Here is a 19,394-nt window from a genome sequence, read left to right as displayed (position 1 = left end):
GCAATTATTGTCCATCCCTACTTGCTCTTAGAAGGTGGCAGCTGGCCTCCTCCTACATAAGAACTTAACAAATAGGAGCAGGAGTAGGCCATATGGCCCGTCAAGCCTGCTCCGCCATTCAATCAGATCACGGCTGATCTTCAACCTCAACTCCACTTTCCTGCCCGATCCCAATATCCCTTGATTCCCCCCGAGAATCCAAAAATCTATCTATCTCTGCCTCAAATGGTGCATCATTTTAAAAATGAGTAGCTAGAAAGAAAGAAAGAAAGAACTTTCATTTACATAGTGCCTTTCATGACTCAAGCCTTTACAACCAATAAAGTATTTTTTAAAGTGTCGTCATTGTTGTAATGTAGTTAATAGATTCTAGCGTAGTTGATATTTATTCTGTACATTTTTATTCCTAGACATATAAACCCTGGGAAAGAACAAACATGGACTGAGATTGAGAAAATCCGTGTATGTGTTAGAAAGCGACCTCTAGGAGTGCGAGAGGTGCGACGCGGGGAAATTGATGTTGCAAAAGTGGAAGAGAGAAAATCTGTCCTTGTTCATGAAAAAAAGGAAGCCGTTGATTTGACGCAGTATCTCCAACAAGTAGGACTTTTTATTTCTCTTTGTTAATTTTTTCAACTTTAAACGTGGGCCAGTGAATATACAATGAATGCCTCTTAGGAGTAGTTTCAATTTGTCAGAAAAAAAATCATCAGCAATTCAGTTTATATTAAAAAAAAAGCACCTATAGGATAATATGTAGGCTACATGATGTTAGAAGACAGTATAACCGTCTGAATTGCAAAATGTGTTCTGACCTTGAAATACAATCCCCACACATCTATTCTTTATAATACTACCAGTTGCTCACAGATAAGTATTTATATATTTTCTGCTATTCCATTTCTCACCTGCCTGTATTACATATCTCTTTGACCATGGTAACATTTTTCGAAGGGAATTTTTTTTCCCCAAGGAAATCTATTGAAACTGCTCCACGAAGTTACTTTGACATTGTTTTGCTATTCCTCTTGTCATGTGGTTACCAGGGACCAAGGAATAGCATTTTTGTCATGGAACAATGACAGATAAAATTTTAAAATCATGTTCCACAGACTAAATGCTATTGGTTAAAAGCAACATGTAAAACATAATTACTACCAAGAGGATGCTAGAAAGTGACACTAATATTTTGAATGGTCAACACTAATAAGCTGGCTCAAAAGTGACTCTCAACATTTTTTTTCATGTATTTATTTATACACACACACATTTTTATATAGATGGAGTCTAGAGGGGGGAAATTTTATTCTGTTGGCACCTATACCCACTCTTGTCAGATGGTTGGTGAAACATAGATGATTCCTGAGTTCAACTCATGTTATTGAGGTTTATTTCATTGCATTTCACAGGGTGGTGACATACCTCACTGTAACAAAATCAGGGTGTTCAGTTGTTGTGAGCTGTGAAATTGTGTTACAACCTGGAGCTCCTTCTTAGATACAGGTTAAATTAGGATTCTCTTAATGTTCTTTTTACTTTCTGTATGGATTTAATATGTGGTATGACTTGCCTATGTGGAGGTGGCTGTGATGGATAGGAGTTCTGTTACATTTAAAATCATTTTGTAAGTCTATATACTATGAACTATGGCTGGTTAAATGTGTTTATTGCATGCTGAGAGACAGTCTCCCAGATGTTTGTGTCTCTCTGTTAACTTGTTTTTTATATACTGGGGAGGATTTGTATTGCTGTCTGATATGCAAAATGTAATTATAAAAGCAAATGATCATCGTTGTCTAAACCGACGAATTAACAAGAGTTATTTGCCAAGTTGCCAAGAGGTGTGTCGGGGTAAGTGACAGATAAGTATTTCGTTTATTGGTCAGTTTTTTTTTAGTGGTTAGAGTTTGTGTTTTAGTGTTAGCTAATCAGTTAAATAGCTTTAAAGCTAAAAAGACAATTTTGAATAACCGTTAGCTAACATGACAGGACAGCTGAGGCCCATCGTCTGCATACCCTGTGCCACGTGGGAACACCAGAACACTTTGTGTGTCCTGGAAAGCCACATATGCAGGAAGTGCCGCCAACTGCTCAAGCTCGAGCTCAGAGTTTGAGCTTGAGGGGCGGCTGGCGTCACTACAATGCATACGGGAAGATGAAGGTTTCGTGGATAGCACATTTCAGGAGGTAGTCACCCCGTAGCTACAAAGAGATCAGGAGGAGAGGGAGTAGGTGACCATCGGGCAGACTAGGAGGAACAGGCAGGCCGTGCATTCCCCTGGGAATGTGGCACTCACAAATCGGTATATCAGTGAGGGTGATGACACCTCGGGGGAGTGCAGTCAGAAGCATATCCATGGCACCATGGGAGACTCGACAGCACGGGGGCACAAGAAAGTGTAGAAATTCAGTTGTTATAGGGGATTCAATAGGGGATAGACAGGCGTTTCTGCAACTGCAGACTTGAATCCTGAAAGGTTTGTTGCTTCCCTGGTGCCAGGGTAAAAGATATCACCGAATGGATGTAGGACATTCTGCCAGGGGATGGGGGACAGCCAGAAGTCCTGGTCCATGTTGGAACCAATGACATAGGTTGGAAAAGGGTTGAGGTCCTACAGGCAGAGTTTCAGGAGCCAACATATGTCCATGACAGTATTGGTAGGAGTGACCACCGCATGGTCCTTGTGGAGACGAAGTCCCGTCTTCGTACTGAGGACACTATCCAACGTGTTGTGTGGCACTACCACCGTGCTAAATGGGATAGATTCAGGACAGATCTAGCAGATCAAAACTGGGCATCCATGAGGCGCTGTGGGCCATCAGCAGCAGCAGAATTGTATTCCAGCACAATCTGTAACCTAATGGCCTGGCATATTCCTCACTCTACCATTACCAACAAGCCAGGGGATCAACCCTGGCTCAATGAGGAGTGCAGAAGAGCATGCCAGGAGCAGCACCAGGCGTTCCTAAAAATGAGGTGCCAACCTGGTGAAGCTACAACTCAGGACTACATGATTGGTAAACAGTGGAATCAACATGCTATAGACAGAGGTAAGCGATTCCACAACCAATGGATCAGATCAAAGCTCTGCAGTCCTGCCACATCCAGTCGTGAATGGTGGTGGACAATTAAACAATTAATGGGAGGAGGAGGCTCTGCAAACATCCCCATCCTCAATGATGGCGGAGTCTAGCATATGAGAGCAAAAAACAAGGCTGAAGCGTTTGCAACCATGTTCAGCCAGAAGTGCGGAGAGGATGATCCATCTTGGCCTCCTCCCGATATCCCCACCATCACAGAAGCCAGTCTTCAGCCAATTTGATTCACTCCACGTGATATCAAGAAACGGCTGAGTGCACTGGATACAGCAAAGGCTATGGGCCCCGACAACATCCCAGCTGCAGTGCTGAAGACTTGTGCTCCAGAACTAGCTGCGCCTCTAGCCAAGCTGTTCCAGTACAGCGACAACACTGGCATCTACCCAACAATCCTAACAGCCGGAGAACCGTCACCACACACGGTTCAATAAGGCGGCTCACCACCACCTTCTCAAGGGCAATTAGGGATGGGCAATAAATGCCGGCCTCGCCAGCGACGCCCACATCCCATAAACGAATTTTTTTAAAAACCCAAGGAGGACCGAGACCAATATCCTCACGGGGGTGTTTGCTAGTGCTGTTAGGGAAGGTTTAAACTAGAGCGGCAGGGGGATGGGAACCTGAGCGGGTAGTCAGAAGGGAGTAAAGTTGAGAGCAGCAAGAGAGGGGAAGACCCAGGGGGAATTTACAATACACACAGTACAAACAGTTGTTCAAGAACAAGTGAAAGGGAAAACCGTAGAGCAGCAGAAAGAACGTGTACTTTAGACACTGCAGATAAAGTGAAAACTAGAAGGCGTAAGGCGATTATCCCAACATCAAAGCTGAAGGTCAGGCTAGGGTGTGTGGCCCAACTAAGAGTTCTATATACAAATGCACGGAGTATAAGGAATAAATTAAATGAGCTACAGGTTCAAATTCAAATTGGAGGATGCGACATGATAGCTATTACAGAGACATGGCTGCAGGATGGTCAGGATTGGGAACTGAATATACCGGGTTATAAGGTCAACAGGAGAGACAGGGAAACTGGAAGAGGGGGAGGAGTAGCCTTAATGATTAGAGATGAAATCACTTCAATGATAAAGGAGGATATAACGAAAGGTAAGCAGCCAACAGAGACCTTATGGGTTGAATTGAGAAACAGGAAAGGATCTAAGACTATAGTGGGAGTTGTGTATAGGACCCCAGGCAGCAACTCTGAAGTGCTAGATTGTATAAATGCAGAGATTAGACAAGCGTGTAAGAAAGGCACAGTGGTCTTAATGGGGGACTTTAACCTTTACATAGATTGGGAAAAGCAGACTAGCAACTGTCAGAAAGGTAGTGAATTTCTTGAGTGTGTCCAGGATAGTTTTCTACAGCAGTATGTCCTAGAGGCAACAAGGGGGCAAGCCATACTAGATTTAGGAATGAGTAATGAACCAGATTTAGTTAACGGCTTAACTGTAACGCGAACATCTATCCAATAGCGATCATAACATGATAGAGTTCAATGTAGTGTTTGAAAGGGAAAAAAGTGAGTCAGCTGCTAAGATTCTAGACTTGGGTAAGGCCAACTTCAATGGGATGAGACAGAGACTGTCCACAGTAAACTGGGCAAATCTGTTAATGGGTAAAATGACTGATGATCAGTGGGAAATGTTTAAAGAAACATTTAACGTGATACAGAATCGGTTTATACCCCTGAGGGGCAAGAACTCTACTTGCCAAAAAAAACAGCCATGGACAATTAAAGAGGTAAGGGACAGTATAAGACATAAGGAAAGGGCATACAAAAAGGCAAAAAATGGCACAGATCCTGGTGAATGGGAAAGAAACAAAGATCAACAAAGGGGCACAAAACAGATAGTAAGAGCTACAAAAAGAGAATCATAGAATCATAGAAGTTACAACATGGAAACAGGCCCTTCGGCCCAACATGTCCATGTCGCCCAGTTTATACCACTAAGCTAGTCCCAATTGCCTGCACTTGGCCCATATCCCTCGATACCCATCTTACCCATGTAACTGTCCAAATGCTTTTTAAAAGACAAAATTGTACCCGCCTCTACTACTGCCTCTGGCAGCTCGTTCCAGACACTCACCACCCTTTGAGTGAAAAAATTGCCCCTCTGGACCCTTTTGTATCTCTCCCCTCTCACCTTAAATCTGTGCCCCCTCGTTATAGACTCCCCTACCTTTGGGAAAAGATTTTGACTATCGACCTTATCTATGCCCCTCATTATTTTATAGACTTCTATAAGATCTCCCCTTAACCTCCTACTCTCCAGGGAAAAAAGTCCCAGTCTGTCTAACCTCTCCCTGTAAGTCAAACCATCAAGTCCCGGTAGCATCCTCGTAAATCTTTTCTGCACTCTTTCTACTTTAATAATATCCTTTCTATAATAGGGTGACCAGAACTGTACACAGTATTCCAAGTGTGGCCTTACTAATGTCTTGTACAACTTCAACAGGACATCCCAACTCCTGCATTCAATGTTCTGAACAATGAAACCAAGCATGCTGAATGCCTTCTTCACCACCCTATCCACCTGTGACTCCACTTTCAAGGAGCTATGAATCTGTACTCCCAGATCTCTTTGTTCTATAACTCTCCCCAACGCCCTACCATTAACGGAGTAGGTCCTGGCCCGATTCGATCTACCAAAATGCATCACCTCACATTTATCTAAATTAAACTCCATCTGCCATTCATCGGCCCACTGGCCCAATTTATCAAGATCCCGTTGCAATCCTAGATAACCTTCTTCACTGTCCACAATGCCACCAATCTTGGTGTCATCTGCAAACTTACTAACCATGCCTCCTAAATTCTCATCCAAATCATTAATATAAATAACAAATAACAGCGGACCCAGCACCGATCCCTGAGGCACACCGCTGGACACAGGCATCCAGTTTGAAAAACAACCCTCTACAACCACCCTCTGTCTTCTGTCGTCAAGCCAATTTTGTATCCAATTGGCTACCTCACCTTGGATCCCATGAGATTTAACCTTATGTAACAACCTACCTTGCGGTACCTTGTCAAATGCTTTGCTGAAGTCCATGTAGACCACGTCTACTGCACAGCCCTCATCTATCTTCTTGGTTACCCCTTCAAAAAACTCAATCAAATTCGTGAGACATGATTTTCCTCTCACAAAACCATGCTGACTGTTCCTAATTAGTCCCTGCCTCTCCAAATGCCTGTAGATCCTGTCCCTCAGAATACCCTCTAACAACTTACCCACTACAGATGTCAGGCTCACTGGTCTGTAGTTCCCAGGCTTTTCCCTGCCGCCCTTCTTAAACAAAGGCACAACATTTGCTACCCTCCAATCTTCAGGCACCTTACCTGTAGCGGTGGATGATTCAAATATCTCTGCTAGGGGACCCGCAATTTCCTCCCTAACCTCCCATAACGTCCTGGGATACATTTCATCAGGTCCTGGAGATTTATCTACCTTGATGCGCGTTAAGACTTCCAGCACCTCCCTCTCTGTAATATGTACACTCCTCAAGACATCACTATTTATTTCCCCAAGTTCCCTAACATCCATGCCTTTCTCAACCGTAAATACCGATGTGAAATATTCATTCAGGATCTCACCCATCTCTTGTGGTTCCGCACATAGATGACCTTGTTGATCCTTAAGAGGCCCTACTCTCTCCCTAGTTACCCTTTTGCCCTTTATGTATTTGTAGAAGCTCTTTGGATTCACCTTTGCCTGATCTGCCAAAGCAATCTCATATCCCCTTTTTGCCCTCCTGATTTCTCTCTTAACTCTACTCCGGCAATCTCTATACTCTTCAAGGGATCCACTTGATCCCAGCTGCCTATGCATGTCATATGCCTCCTTCTTCTTTTTGACTAGAGCCTCAATCTCCCGAGTCATCCAAGGTTCCCTACTTCTACCAGCCTTGCCCTTCACTTTATAAGGAATGTGCTTACCCTGAACCCTGGTTAACACACTTTTGAAAGCCTCCCACTTACCAGACGTCCCTTTGCCTGCCAACAGACTCTCCCAATCAACTTCTGAAAGTTCCTGTCTAATACCATCAAAATTGGCCTTTCCCCAATTTAGAATTTTAACTTTTGGGCCAGACCTATCCTTCTCCATAGCTATCTTGAAACTAATGGAATTATGATCACTGGTCCCAAAGTGATCCCTCACTAACACTTCTGTCACCTGCCCTTCCTTATTTCCCAAGAGGAGGTCAAGTTTTGCCCCCTCTCTAGTCGGGCCATCCACATACTGAATGAGAAATTCCTCCTGAATACACTCAACAAATTTCTCTCCATCCAAGCCCCTAATGCTATGGCTGTCCCAGTCAATGTTGGGAAAGTTAAAGTCCCCTACTATTACCACCCTATTTTTCTTGCAGCTGTCTGTAATCTCCTTACATATTTGCTCCTCAATTTCCCGTTGACTATTTGGGGGTCTGTAGTACAATCCGATCAAAGTGATCTCTCCCTTCTTATTTTTCAGTTCTACCCATATAGACTCAGTGGGCGAACCCTCGGATATATCCCCTCTCACTACTACCGTGATGTTCTCCCTAATCAAGAACGCAACTCCCCCTCCTCTCTTACCTCCTGCTCTATCTTTCCTATAGCATCTGTACCCTGGAACATTGAGCTGCCAGTCCTGCCCCTCCCTTATCCATGTTTCAGTAATAGCTATAACATCCCAGTCCCATGTACCCATCCATGCCCTGAGTTCATCTGCCTTGCCCATCAGACTTCTTGCATTGAAATAAATGCAGTTTAATCTAGACTTCCCTTGGTCTTTGCCCTGCTTTCTCAGACCATCTGTCCGGTCATGTTCTGTGCACTCTCCCTTACTGCCTTTTGTTTCTGTCACCACTTTATTTCCCACTGACTTCCTGCATCGGTTCCCATCCCCCTGCCACATTAGTTTAAACCCTCCCCAACAGCACTGGCAAACACTCCCCCTAGGACATTGGTTCCAGTCCTGCCCAGATGCAGACCATCCAATTTGTACTGGTCCCACCTCCCCCAGAACCGGTTCCAATGGCCCAGGAATTTGAATCCCTCCCTCTTGCACCATCTCTCAAGCCACGTATTCATCTTAGCTATCCTGTCATTCCTACTCTGACTAACCCGTGGCACTGGTAGCAATCCTGAGATTACTACCTTTGAGGTCCTACTCTTTAGTTTAACTCCTAACTCCCTAAATTCAGCTTGTAGGACCTCATCCTGTTTTTTACCTATATCGTTGGTGCCTATATGCACCACGACAACTGGCTGTTCACCCTCCCCCTCCAGAATGTCCTGCAGCCGCTCCGAGACATCCTTGACCCTTGCACCAGGGAGGCAACATACCATCCTGGAGTCTCGGTTGCGTCCGCAGAAACGCCTGTCTATTCCCCTTACAATCGAGTCCCCTATCACTATAGCTCTGCCACTCTTTTTCCTGCCCTCCTGTGCAGCAGAGCCAGCCACGGTGCCATGAACCTGGCCACTGCCACCTTCCCCTGGTGAGCCATCTCCCCCAACAGTATCCAAAACGGTATACCTGTTTTGGAGGGAGATGACCGCAGGGGACCCCTGCACTGCCTTCCTACTCTTCCTCTGTCTGTTGGTCACCCATTCACTATCTCCCTCAGTAATTTTTATCTGCGGTGTGACCAACTCACTGAACGTGCTATCCACGACTTTCTCAGCATCGCGGATGCTCCAAAGTGAGTCCATCCGCAGCTCCAGAGCCGTCAAGCGGTCAAACAATAGCTGCAGCTGGACACACTTCCCGCAGGTGAAGGAATCAGGGATACAGGAAGGAGCCCTGAATTCCCACATCCCACAAGAGGAACATGACACGGCCCTGGGATCTCCTGCCATGACTTAACCCTTAAATTAGCTTAAGAACAACTCCAAAGTCAAGAGGAAAAAAAAGGAAAGAAAAACTACTTACCACTAACTTTAAGGAGTTTACTCCTTTAAATTGTTCTCAATTTAGAGAATGTTAACTACACGAGGGACCTTGATTGAATAAAAAATAAACGCTACTTCCTATAAGACCTGCAGACCTTCCCTTTCTTTTTACTTCAGTTACTGTCGATAAGTAGAAATACTCACCTGAACCTACTCACCAATCAGGTGCCTCCCCTGTGTCGCGTCCCGATCTGATTCCTGACGTCACTTCGAACTCGGTCGCAGCTCCGCTCGGCTCGGCTCCTCTCAGCTGTTCTCAGCGCTCTGAAATCCCGCCTTTTATCGGACGCTCCCTCCGCTCGGCTCGGCTCCTCTCAGCTGTTCTCAGCGCTCTGAAATCCCGCCTTTTATCGGACGCTCCCTCCGCTCCGCTCGGCTCCTCTCAGCTGTTCTCAGCGCTCTGAAATCCCACCTTTTATCGGACGCTCCCTCCGCTCCGCTCGGCTCCTCTCAGCTGTTCTCAGCGCTCTGAAATCCCACCTTTTATCGGACGCTCCCTCCGCTCCGCTCGGCTCCTCTCAGCTGTTCTCAGAGCTCTGGAATCCCGCCTTTTATCGGACGCTCCCTCCGCTCCGCTCGGCTCCTCTCAGCTGTTCTCAGCGCTCTGAAATCCCACCTTTTATCGGACGCTCCCTCCGCTCCGCTCGGCTCCTCTCAGCTGTTCTCAGCGCTCTGAAATCCCGCCTTTTATCGGACGCTCCCTCCGCTCGGCTCGGCTCCTCTCAGCTGTTCTCAGCGCTCTGAAATCCCGCCTTTTATCGGACGCTCCCTCCGCTCCGCTCGGCTCCTCTCAGCTGTTCTCAGCGCTCTGAAATCCCACCTTTTATCGGACGCTCCCTCCGCTCCGCTCGGCTCCTCTCAGCTGTTCTCAGCGCTCTGAAATCCCGCCTTTTATCGGACGCTCCCTCCGCTCGGCTCGGCTCCTCTCAGCTGTTCTCAGCGCTCTGAAATCCCGCCTTTTATCGGACGCTCCCTCCGCTCGGCTCGGCTCCTCTCAGCTGTTCTCAGCGCTCTGAAATCCCACCTTTTATCGGACGCTCCCTCCGCTCCGCTCGGCTCCTCTCAGCTGTTCTCAGCGCTCTGGAATCCCGCCTTTTATCGGACGCTCCCTCCGCTCCGCTCGGCTCCTCTCAGCTGTTCTCAGCGCTCTGAAATCCCACCTTTTATCGGACGCTCCCTCCGCTCCGCTCGGCTCCTCTCAGCTGTTCTCAGCGCTCTGAAATCCCGCCTTTTATCGGACGCTCCCTCCGCTCGGCTCGGCTCCTCTCAGCTGTTCTCAGCGCTCTGAAATCCCGCCTTTTATCGGACCCTCCCTCCGCTCGGCTCGGCTCCTCTCAGAGAGTATGAAAAGAAACTTGCAAGTTATATCAAAACCAAAACTAAGAACTTTTATAGTTATATTAGGAAAAAGAGGGTGGTCAGGAGCAGTGTTGGCCCCTTAAAAACTGAAAGTGGGGATATTGTCATTGACAATGGGGAAATGGCGGACATGTTGAACGATTACTTTGCGTCAGTGTTTACAGTGGAAAGGATAGCATGCCGGCAATCCCAAGAAAACTAATATTGAATCGGGGACAGGGACTCCATAAAATTAACATAAGTAAAGCAACAGTAATGAAGAAAATAATAGCACTAAAGAGTGACAAATCCCCAAGACCAGATGGTTTCCATTCCAGGGTTTTAAAGGAAGTAGGTGAGCAGATTGTGGATGCCCTAACTATAATCTTTCAAAGTTCTCTAGATTCAGGAACTGTCCCTCTGGATTGGAATATTGCACATATCACTCTGCTTTTTAAGAAAGGAAAGAGGGAAACCGTGGAATTATAGACCAGTTAGCCTAACATCTGTTGTGGGGAAAATGCTGGAGTCTATATTCATTAAGGATAGGGTGACTGAACACCTCGTGAATTTTCAGTTAATCAGAGAGAGCCAGCATGGATTTGTGAAAGGTAGGTCGTGCCGGACAAACGTGATTGAATTTTTTGAAGAGGTGACTAAAGTAGTGGACAAGGGAATGTCAATGAATGTTATTTATATGGACTTCCAGAAGGCATTTGATAAGGTCCCACATAAGAGACTGTTAGCTAAGATAGAAGCCCATGGATTCGAGGGAAAAGTACGGACTTGGTTAGGAAGTTGGCTGAGCAAAAGGCAACAGAGAGTAAGGATAATGGGAAGGTACTCACATTGGCAGGATGTGACTAGTGGAGTCCCGCAGGGATCTGTCTTGGGGCCTCAATTATTTACAATATTTATTAATGACTTAAGCATAGAAAGTCTCATATCTAAGTTTGCCGATGACACAAAGATTGGTCATGATGTGGAGATGCCGGTGATGGACTGGGGTTTACAATTGCAAACAATTTTACAACACCAAGTTATAGTCCAACAATTTTATTTGAAATTCACAAGCTTTCGGAGGCTTCCTCCTTCCTCAGGTGAATGTGGAAATGAAATCCTCGAACCCTTCGCATTTATAAATCACAGAACAATACCTGGTGATTACAGAAAGTCTTTCCAACTGCCCGTTGCCAAGGCAATCACAGTGTGCAGACAGAGAGGTGTTACCTGCAAGGCCACCGAATATACAAACCACCAAAAAAAAAGAGAGAGAGGCAGAAACATCCGGAAGGAAGAGAAAGACAGCAAATGACCCGTTATATTAAAAACAGATAACATTTGTTCGCTGGTGGGGTTACGTGTAGCGTGACATGAACCCAAGATCCCGGTTGAGGCCGTCCTCATGGGTGCGGAACTTGGCACTCAATTTCTGCTCGACGATTTTGCGTTGTCGTGTGTCTCGAAGGCTGCCTTGGAGAACGCTTACCTGAAGGTCGGTGGCTGAATGTCCTTGACTGCTGAAGTGTTCCCCGACTGGGAGGGAACCCTCCTGTCTGGCGATTGTTGCGCGGTGTCCGTTCATCCGTTGTCGCAGCGTCTGCATGGTCTCGCCAATGTACCATGCTCTGGGGCATCCTTTCCTGCAACGTATGAGGTAGACAACGTTGGCCGAGTCACAGGAGTATGAACCATGCACCTGGTGGGTGGTGTCCTCTCGTGTGATGGTGGTATCTGTGTCGATGATCTGGCATGTCTTGCAGAGGTTACCGTGGCAGGGTTGTGTGGTGTCGTGGACGCTGTTCTCCTGAAAGCTGGGTAATTTGCTGCGAACGATGGTCTGTTTGAGGTTGGGTGGCTGTTGAAGGCGAGTAGTGGAGGTGTGGGGATGGCCATAGCGAGGTGTTCGTCGTCATTGATGACATGTTGAAGGCTGCGGAGAACATGGCGTAGTTTCTCCGCTCCGGGGAAGTACTGGACGACGAAGGGTACTCTGTTGGTTGCGTCCCGTGTTGGTCTTCTGAGGTCTATGCGATTTTTCGCTTTGGCCCGTCGGAACTGTCGATCGATGAGTCGAGCGTCATATCCCGTTCTTACGAGGGCGTCTTTCAGCGTCTGTAGGTGTCCATCGCGTTCCTCCTCGTCTGAGCAGATCCTGTGTATTCGCAGGGCCTGTCCATAGGGGATGGCCTCTTTGACGTGGTTCGGGTGGAAGCTGGAAAAGTGGAGCATCGTGAGGTTGTCCGTGGGCTTGCGGTAGAGTGAGGTGCTGAGGTGCCCGTCTTTGATGGAGATTCGTGTGTCCAAGAAAGAAACTGATTCTGAGGAGTAGTCCATGGCGAGCTTGATGATGGAACTTGTTGATGTTATCGTGTAGTCTCTTTAGTGATTCCTCGCCTTGGGTCCATAGGACAACCTCACGATGCTCCACTTTTCCAGCTTCCACCCTAACCACGTCAAAGAGGCCATCCCCTATGGACAGGCCCTGCGAGAGTACACAGGGTCTGCTCAGACGAGGAGGAACGCGATGGACACCTACAGACGCTGAAAGATGCCCTAGTAAGAACGGGATATGACGCTCGACTCATCGATCGACAGTTCCGACGGGCCACAGCGAAAAATCGCATAGACCTCCTCAGAAGACTAACACGGGACGCAACCAACAGAGTACCCTTTGTCGTCCAGTACTTCCCCGGAGCGGAGAAACTACGCCATGTTCTCCGCAGCCTTCAACATGTCATCAATGACGACGAACACCTCGCTATGGCCATCCCCACACCTCCACTACTCGCCTTCAACAGCCACCCAACCTCAAACAGACCATCGTTCGCAGCAAATTACCCAGCTTTCAGGAGAACAGCGTCCACGACACCACACAACCCTGCCACGGTAACCTCTGCAAGACATGCCAGATCATCGACACAGATACCACCATCACACGAGAGGACACCACCCACCAGGTGCATGGTTCATACTCCTGTGACTCGGCCAACGTTGTCTACCTCATACGTTGCAGGAAAGGATGCCCCAGAGCATGGTACATTGGCGAGACCATGCAGACGCTGCGACAACGGATGAACGGACACCGCGCAACAATCGCCAGACAGGAGGGGAACACTTCAGCAGTCAAGGACATTCAGCCACCGACCTTCGGGTAAGCATACTCCAAGGCGGCCTTCGAGACACATGACAACGCAAAATCGTCGAGCAGAAATTGAGTGCCAAGTTCCGCACCCATGAGGACGGCCTCAACCGGGATCTTGGGTTCATGTCACGCTACACGTAACCCCACCAGCGAACAAATGTTATCTGTTTTTAATATAACGGGTCATTTGCTGTCTTTCTCTTCCTTCCGGATGTTTCTATGTTTCTGCCTCTCTCTCTCTCTCTCTCTCTCTCTCTCTCTCTCTCTCTCTCTCTCTCTCTCTCTTTTTTGGTTGTTTGTATATTCGGTGGCCTTGCAGGTAACACCTCTCTGTCTGCACACTGTGATTGCCTTGGCAACGGGCAGTTGGAAAGACTTTCTGTAATCACCAGATATTGTTCTGTGATTAATAAATGCGAAGGGTTCGAGGATTTCATTTCCACATTCACCTGAGGAAGGAGGAAGCCTCCGAAAGCTTGTGAATTTCAAATAAAATTGTTGGACTATAACTTGGTGTTGTAAAATTGTTTACAAAGTTTGGTGGCATTGTAAGCAGTGTAGATGAAAACATAAAATTACAAAGCGATATTGATAGATTGGGTAAATGGGCAAAACTGTGGCAGATGGAATTCAATGTAGACAAGTGTGAGGTCATCCACTTTGGATCAAAAACGGATAGAACAGGGTACTTTCTAAATGGTAAAAAGTTTAAAAACAATGGATGTCTAAAGGGACTTAGGGGTACAGGTACATAGATCATTGAAGTGTCATGAACAGGTGCAGAAAATAATCAATAAGGCTAATGGAATGCTGGCCTTTATATCAAGAGGACGAGAATACAAGGGGGCAGAAGTTATGCTGCAGCTATACAAAACCCTGGTTAGACCGCACCTGGAGTACTGTGAGCAGTTCTGGGCACCGCACCTTCGGAAGGACATTTTGGCCTTGGAGGGAGTGCAGCGTAGGTTTACTAGAATGATACCTGGACTTCAAGGGTTAAGTTACGTGGAGAGATTACACAAATTGGGGTTGTATTCTCTGGAGTTTCGAAGGTTATGGGGTGATCTGATCGAAGTTTATAAGATATTAAGGGGAACAGATAGGATGGATAGAGAGAAACTATTTCCGCTGGTTGGGGATTCTCGGAGTAGGGGGCACAGTCTAAAAATTAGAGCCAGACCTTTCAGGAGCGAGATTAGAAAACATTTCTACACACAAAGGGTTGTAGAAGTTTGGAACTTTTCTGCCAACGGCAATTGATACTAGCAGAATTGCTAAATTTAAACGTGAGATAGATAGCTTTTTGGCAACCAAAGGTATTAAGGGATATGGGCCAAAGGAAGGTATATGGAGTTAGATCACAGATCAGCCATGATCTTATCAAATGTTGGAGCAGGCACAAGGGGCTGAATGGCCTACTCCTGTTCCTATGTTTAATCCCATGGGCTTTAATTTTGCTAACATGTCTATTATGTGGTACTTTATCAAATGCCTTTTGAAAGTCCATATACAGAACATCAACTGCACTACCCTCATCAACCCTCTGTTACTTCATCGAAGAACTCAATCAAGTTAATCAAACATGATTTTCCTTTAACAAGTCCGTGCTGACTTTCATTTATTAGTCCATACTTTTCCAAATGCCAATTTATTTTGTCCCGGATTATTGTCTCTAAAAGTTTCCCCACAGCCGACGTTTAGCTGACTGGCCTGTAATTGCCGGGTTTATCCCCCTCCCTTTTTTTGAAAATGGATGTAACATTTGCAATCCTCCAGTCCTCCGGTACCATCCCCATAATTTAAGGAGGACTGGATTGAAGCCAGGTTCTAGGGTGATGCTGGTGGCACTGATCGTGTCAGTCACCTTTCTCCAGGTCTTATTCGTCCTGGCCTTGGGGCAGCTCTCACGGCTTTTTTAGAAAAGCTGCTCCCTCCTGGCCCTCATTTCCTCCACTAGGACCTTCAGAGGCCTCAGAAAAGAAGGGGGCAGTCCTGTAACTCATCAGTCTTTCCAAAAAGTTTTCCAGAGTTGTTCAATGAAAAATGCAAGTAGGAAATATAACCTTGCTTTAAGAGTTGCATTCCCACTTCAACTAGGCCTCAGGAGTCGCGTCGGATATTGCGTGTGCAGATAGGCGAGCTGCCTGATCTGCTTGCGATCGGGAAAGCAGTACGTCCGTCAAATTTAAATGAGGCCTGGGAGTTAAAATGGCCCAGACCTCATGCCGAAGAGTCTGAGGGGGACTCCCCCCTACCCCGGGTTAAAATCGGCGCTATTATTTCTCTCTCAGATTCCAAAGTTGATTACCATAATGAGTGAGGTGGGCAGCAAGAGATCCAAATAATCCTCAAACTCTAGTGCCCAGAACTCTAGTCCCTTATAAGTGCTACATTTCTCAGATTGAAATCCTCTAACCAATCATTTCCCATTTCCAAAAAATTAAATCCAATATGTGATTCATTTTCAGCATGTTTTTTATTTTGATGAAGTATTTGAGGAGACTTGTACCAATTATGATGTGTACTTGAAGACTGCATACCCCCTCATCCAGCATGTTTTCAACGGGTATGTCACTTTTATTTCATCATTGTTGTCCTCATTTGATTTTCTTTTGTACATATATTAGTGAATTTCATATGGCATTGTTCATACTAAGTCGAAGGATATGCTGTTTCATGCCACGTAATGTATAATGTGTGATCAGGGCCAATGAATTTTGGTGATTGAATAATTAAAATTACATTTTTATTACAAAGTATTATGGGGATGTTGACACTATTTTCGGGTTCAAATTATGTGATCATGTCTACATTTTCATTGAAATTGTAAATTTGAGGCCTTGATTATTAGTATAAGATATGTATTAAATTCTGTGTTTTCCCTTTTCTTGAAAGTCTAGGAAGCAGAGGACATCATGGGGAAGATGCTTCACATTGTATGTAGATAGGTAGGAGTATGAAGTACAGGGCACAAAGGGGTGGTAGTGTTCAGAGAGTGTTCTAAGATCTGGGAGTAATGGGAGTGCGGAGTGGGAAGAACCGAGGAAAATTGGGGCATGGGAGTATTGGGGAATGAGTCATTGGGTATTGGAGCAATGGTAAGATGATTCTGGATATATTGGGGACTGGAATAGTGTGTGGGAAATTTTCAAGTCGGTTGCTGGAGTGTGGTAGTGGTGAGAGTGTTGTGGTAGCACTGGGATGGATGTATTGGAGTGGTGGAACATTGAGCACTGGGATTGTTAGTTGTGGGAGGTAGATCTTAGTAAAAGCACAGTAATCCAAGAAGATATCAATGGGTTGGTGGAGTGGGTGGAAAAATGGCAAATGGAGTTCAACCCAGAGAAGTGTGAGGTAATGCACTTAGGGAGGGCAAACAGTAAAAGGGAATACGCAGTAAACGGGAATGTATTGAGAGGGGTAGAGGAAGTGAGAGACCTTGGAGTGCATGTGCACAGGTCTCTGAAGGTGGCAGTACAGGTAGATAAGGTTGTGAAGAAGGCATGTGGCATGCTTTCCGTTATTAGCTGAGGTATAGAATACAAAAGCAGGGATGTAATGATGGAACTGTATAAAACGCTGGTAAAGCCACAGCTGGAGTATTGTGCGCAGTTCTGGTCACACATTACAGGAAGGATGTAATTGCTCTGGAGAGAGTGCAGAGAAGATATACAAGAATGTTGCTAGGGCTTGAAAATTACAGCTATGAGGCGAGATTGGATAGGCTGGGGTTGTTTTCCTTGGAGCAGAGGAGGCTGAGGGGTAACTTGATTGAGGTGTACAAAATTATGAGGGGCCCAGATAGAGTAGACAGGAAGTACCTGTTTCCCCTAGCGGAGAGTTCAAGAACTAGAGGACGTAGATTTAAGCTGATTGGCGGAAGGATTAGAGGGGACAGTGAAAAAACTTTTTTACCCAGAGGGTGGTGGGTGTGTGGAATTCACTGCCCGAATTGGTGGTAGAGGCAGGGACCCTCAACTCTTAAAAAGTACCTGGACCTGCACCTAAAGTGCTGTAAGCTGCAGGGCTACAGACCGGGTGCTGGAAGGTGGGATTAGAATGGGAACCTGGTTGTTCTTCGAGCCGGCGCGGACACGATGGGCCGAATGGCCCCCTTCTGTGCTGTATCTTTTCTATGGTTCTACGTGCTTTAAATAACAATACCAGTTTGCGGGTCACAGTTAGCAGTGTGGCAATAGGGGCATTTGCCGGCGGTGAATGGAAAACAGGGTGAAGGTTACGGTTTTGAGTGAGGTTGGGAACAATGAGTTGAAGTAATAGGGAATGGGAGGTGATAAGGAGCACTTGAAACCAGCGGAGGGAGTGATGAGATGGTCGGGGAGTGTTGAGGGGTAGAGGTATGGGTGAGAATGGAGGTAAGAGGGATTGGAGTGGAAGGAAAGTATAGGCAGTGGGGATGGGGATGACAGCAGGGTGGGAGAGAGGCAGGAGACTGAAGACCATAAGTCATTAATCCCCCCCTTCTCCCAGGTTTAAATGAAGAAACAGGCTTCCAAAAGATTTTGCTGGAAGATGGCTCTGTTATTTAAAATTCAGTTTGTAGTTTAAATAATAGGCGCTTCCCTGAAGTTGTAGGGAATGCAGCCATTGCAATTTAAAAACCAGTTCCTGGTTAGGCAAGGGAGAAGCAACAGTTACCGGGGGAAAAAGCCACCTCAAGGAATCTTCAGGGATGTGGACAGGATTGGGTCAATTGGGAGGTATTGGTGAAAAGGCCACCTCAGGACTCTGTGGGCCACGTTGGAGTGGGTGGGGAGAAGCATGCCAACATACGAAGATGGCACATTGGTGAAGACCAACTGGCCCATTGAGCCTGTCTCGTATTGTCATGGTGCAATTGAGCACAATGACTCCCATCGCCATCTGCCCTCCCCACCCCTCATTCAATGGCTACAAGATTTGGGAGAGCCAGGAAACTAGAGGAAAAAACCCAGATCAATTGAGCAGAAAAAAAATCTAGGAAATTTTCTCCGATATCTGAGGGTGATCAAGACAAGATCCAGGGGACCAGTGACCATGAGACATATTGTCCAATGCCTCAGCTACATTTTAGAAGCTGACACAAAATTTGATACCAGTTAATATTGAGGAAGACTGCGACAAAATACAAGAAGTTAATAAACTTGCAGAATTGCCGTGTAAATGGTAAATGAATTTTAATATAGATAAGTGTATGGTGCTGCATTTTGGTGGGAGGATTAAGGAGGCCACATACTCCTTGGAGGATAAGAGTCTAAATGGGGTAGAGGAGCAAAGGGATCCAGAGGTACACATTCACAAATCATTAAAAGTAGCAACACCGGTTAACAAGGCCATAAAAATGCAAACAAAGGACTGAAGTTCATTTCCAGAGGAATAGAATTGAAAATCAGGGAAGTTATGTTAAACTTGCATAGAACCTTGGTTAGACCACACTTATAGTACTGTGTACTGTTCTGGTCACCATATTACAAAAAGGATATAGAGGTACTGGGGAAGGTGCAAAAAAGATTTACAAAGATGATACTAGAACTGAGAGGTTATAACTACAAGGAAAGACTGAATAGGTTGGGGCTCTTTTCTCCATAACCGAGAAGGCTGAGGGATGACCTAGCAGAAGTCTTTAAAATTATAAAAGGGTTTGATAGGGTAGATGTAGAGATGTTTCCACTTGTGGGGGTCCAAAACTAGGGGCCATAAATGTAAGATAGTTACTAATAAATCCAATAGGCAATTCAGGAGAAACTTCTTTACCCAGAGGTGGTTAGAATGTGAACTTGCTACCACATGGAGTAGTTGAGGCGAATAACATAGATGCCTCTAAGGGGAAGCTAGATAAGTATATGAGGGAGAAAGGAATATAAGGATATG

At 45.9% G+C, this 19,394-nt stretch overlaps 1 protein-coding gene across 2 annotated transcripts in view; it reads left to right on the top strand.

The window, feature by feature from the left end:
• The window catches only part of LOC137321897 (kinesin-like protein KIF24), a 74,951-nt gene that overhangs the window by 13,610 nt on the left and 41,947 nt on the right, over positions 1 to 19,394 (top strand). For both annotated transcript variants that reach the window (XM_067984751.1, XM_067984743.1), the window contains exons 3-4: positions 411 to 600; positions 15,992 to 16,089. In XM_067984751.1, coding sequence (XP_067840852.1) covers positions 411 to 600; positions 15,992 to 16,089 — 288 coding nt within the window. The remainder of the gene's footprint in view (positions 1 to 410; positions 601 to 15,991; positions 16,090 to 19,394) is intronic.

This window comes from Heptranchias perlo, chromosome 1 (assembly GCF_035084215.1).
Source record: "Heptranchias perlo isolate sHepPer1 chromosome 1, sHepPer1.hap1, whole genome shotgun sequence".
In the NCBI taxonomy this organism is placed as follows: domain Eukaryota; kingdom Metazoa; phylum Chordata; class Chondrichthyes; order Hexanchiformes; family Hexanchidae; genus Heptranchias; species Heptranchias perlo.
Note: the sequence above shows the minus strand (reverse complement) of the source record. Positions and strands in the feature narration are given on the sequence as shown.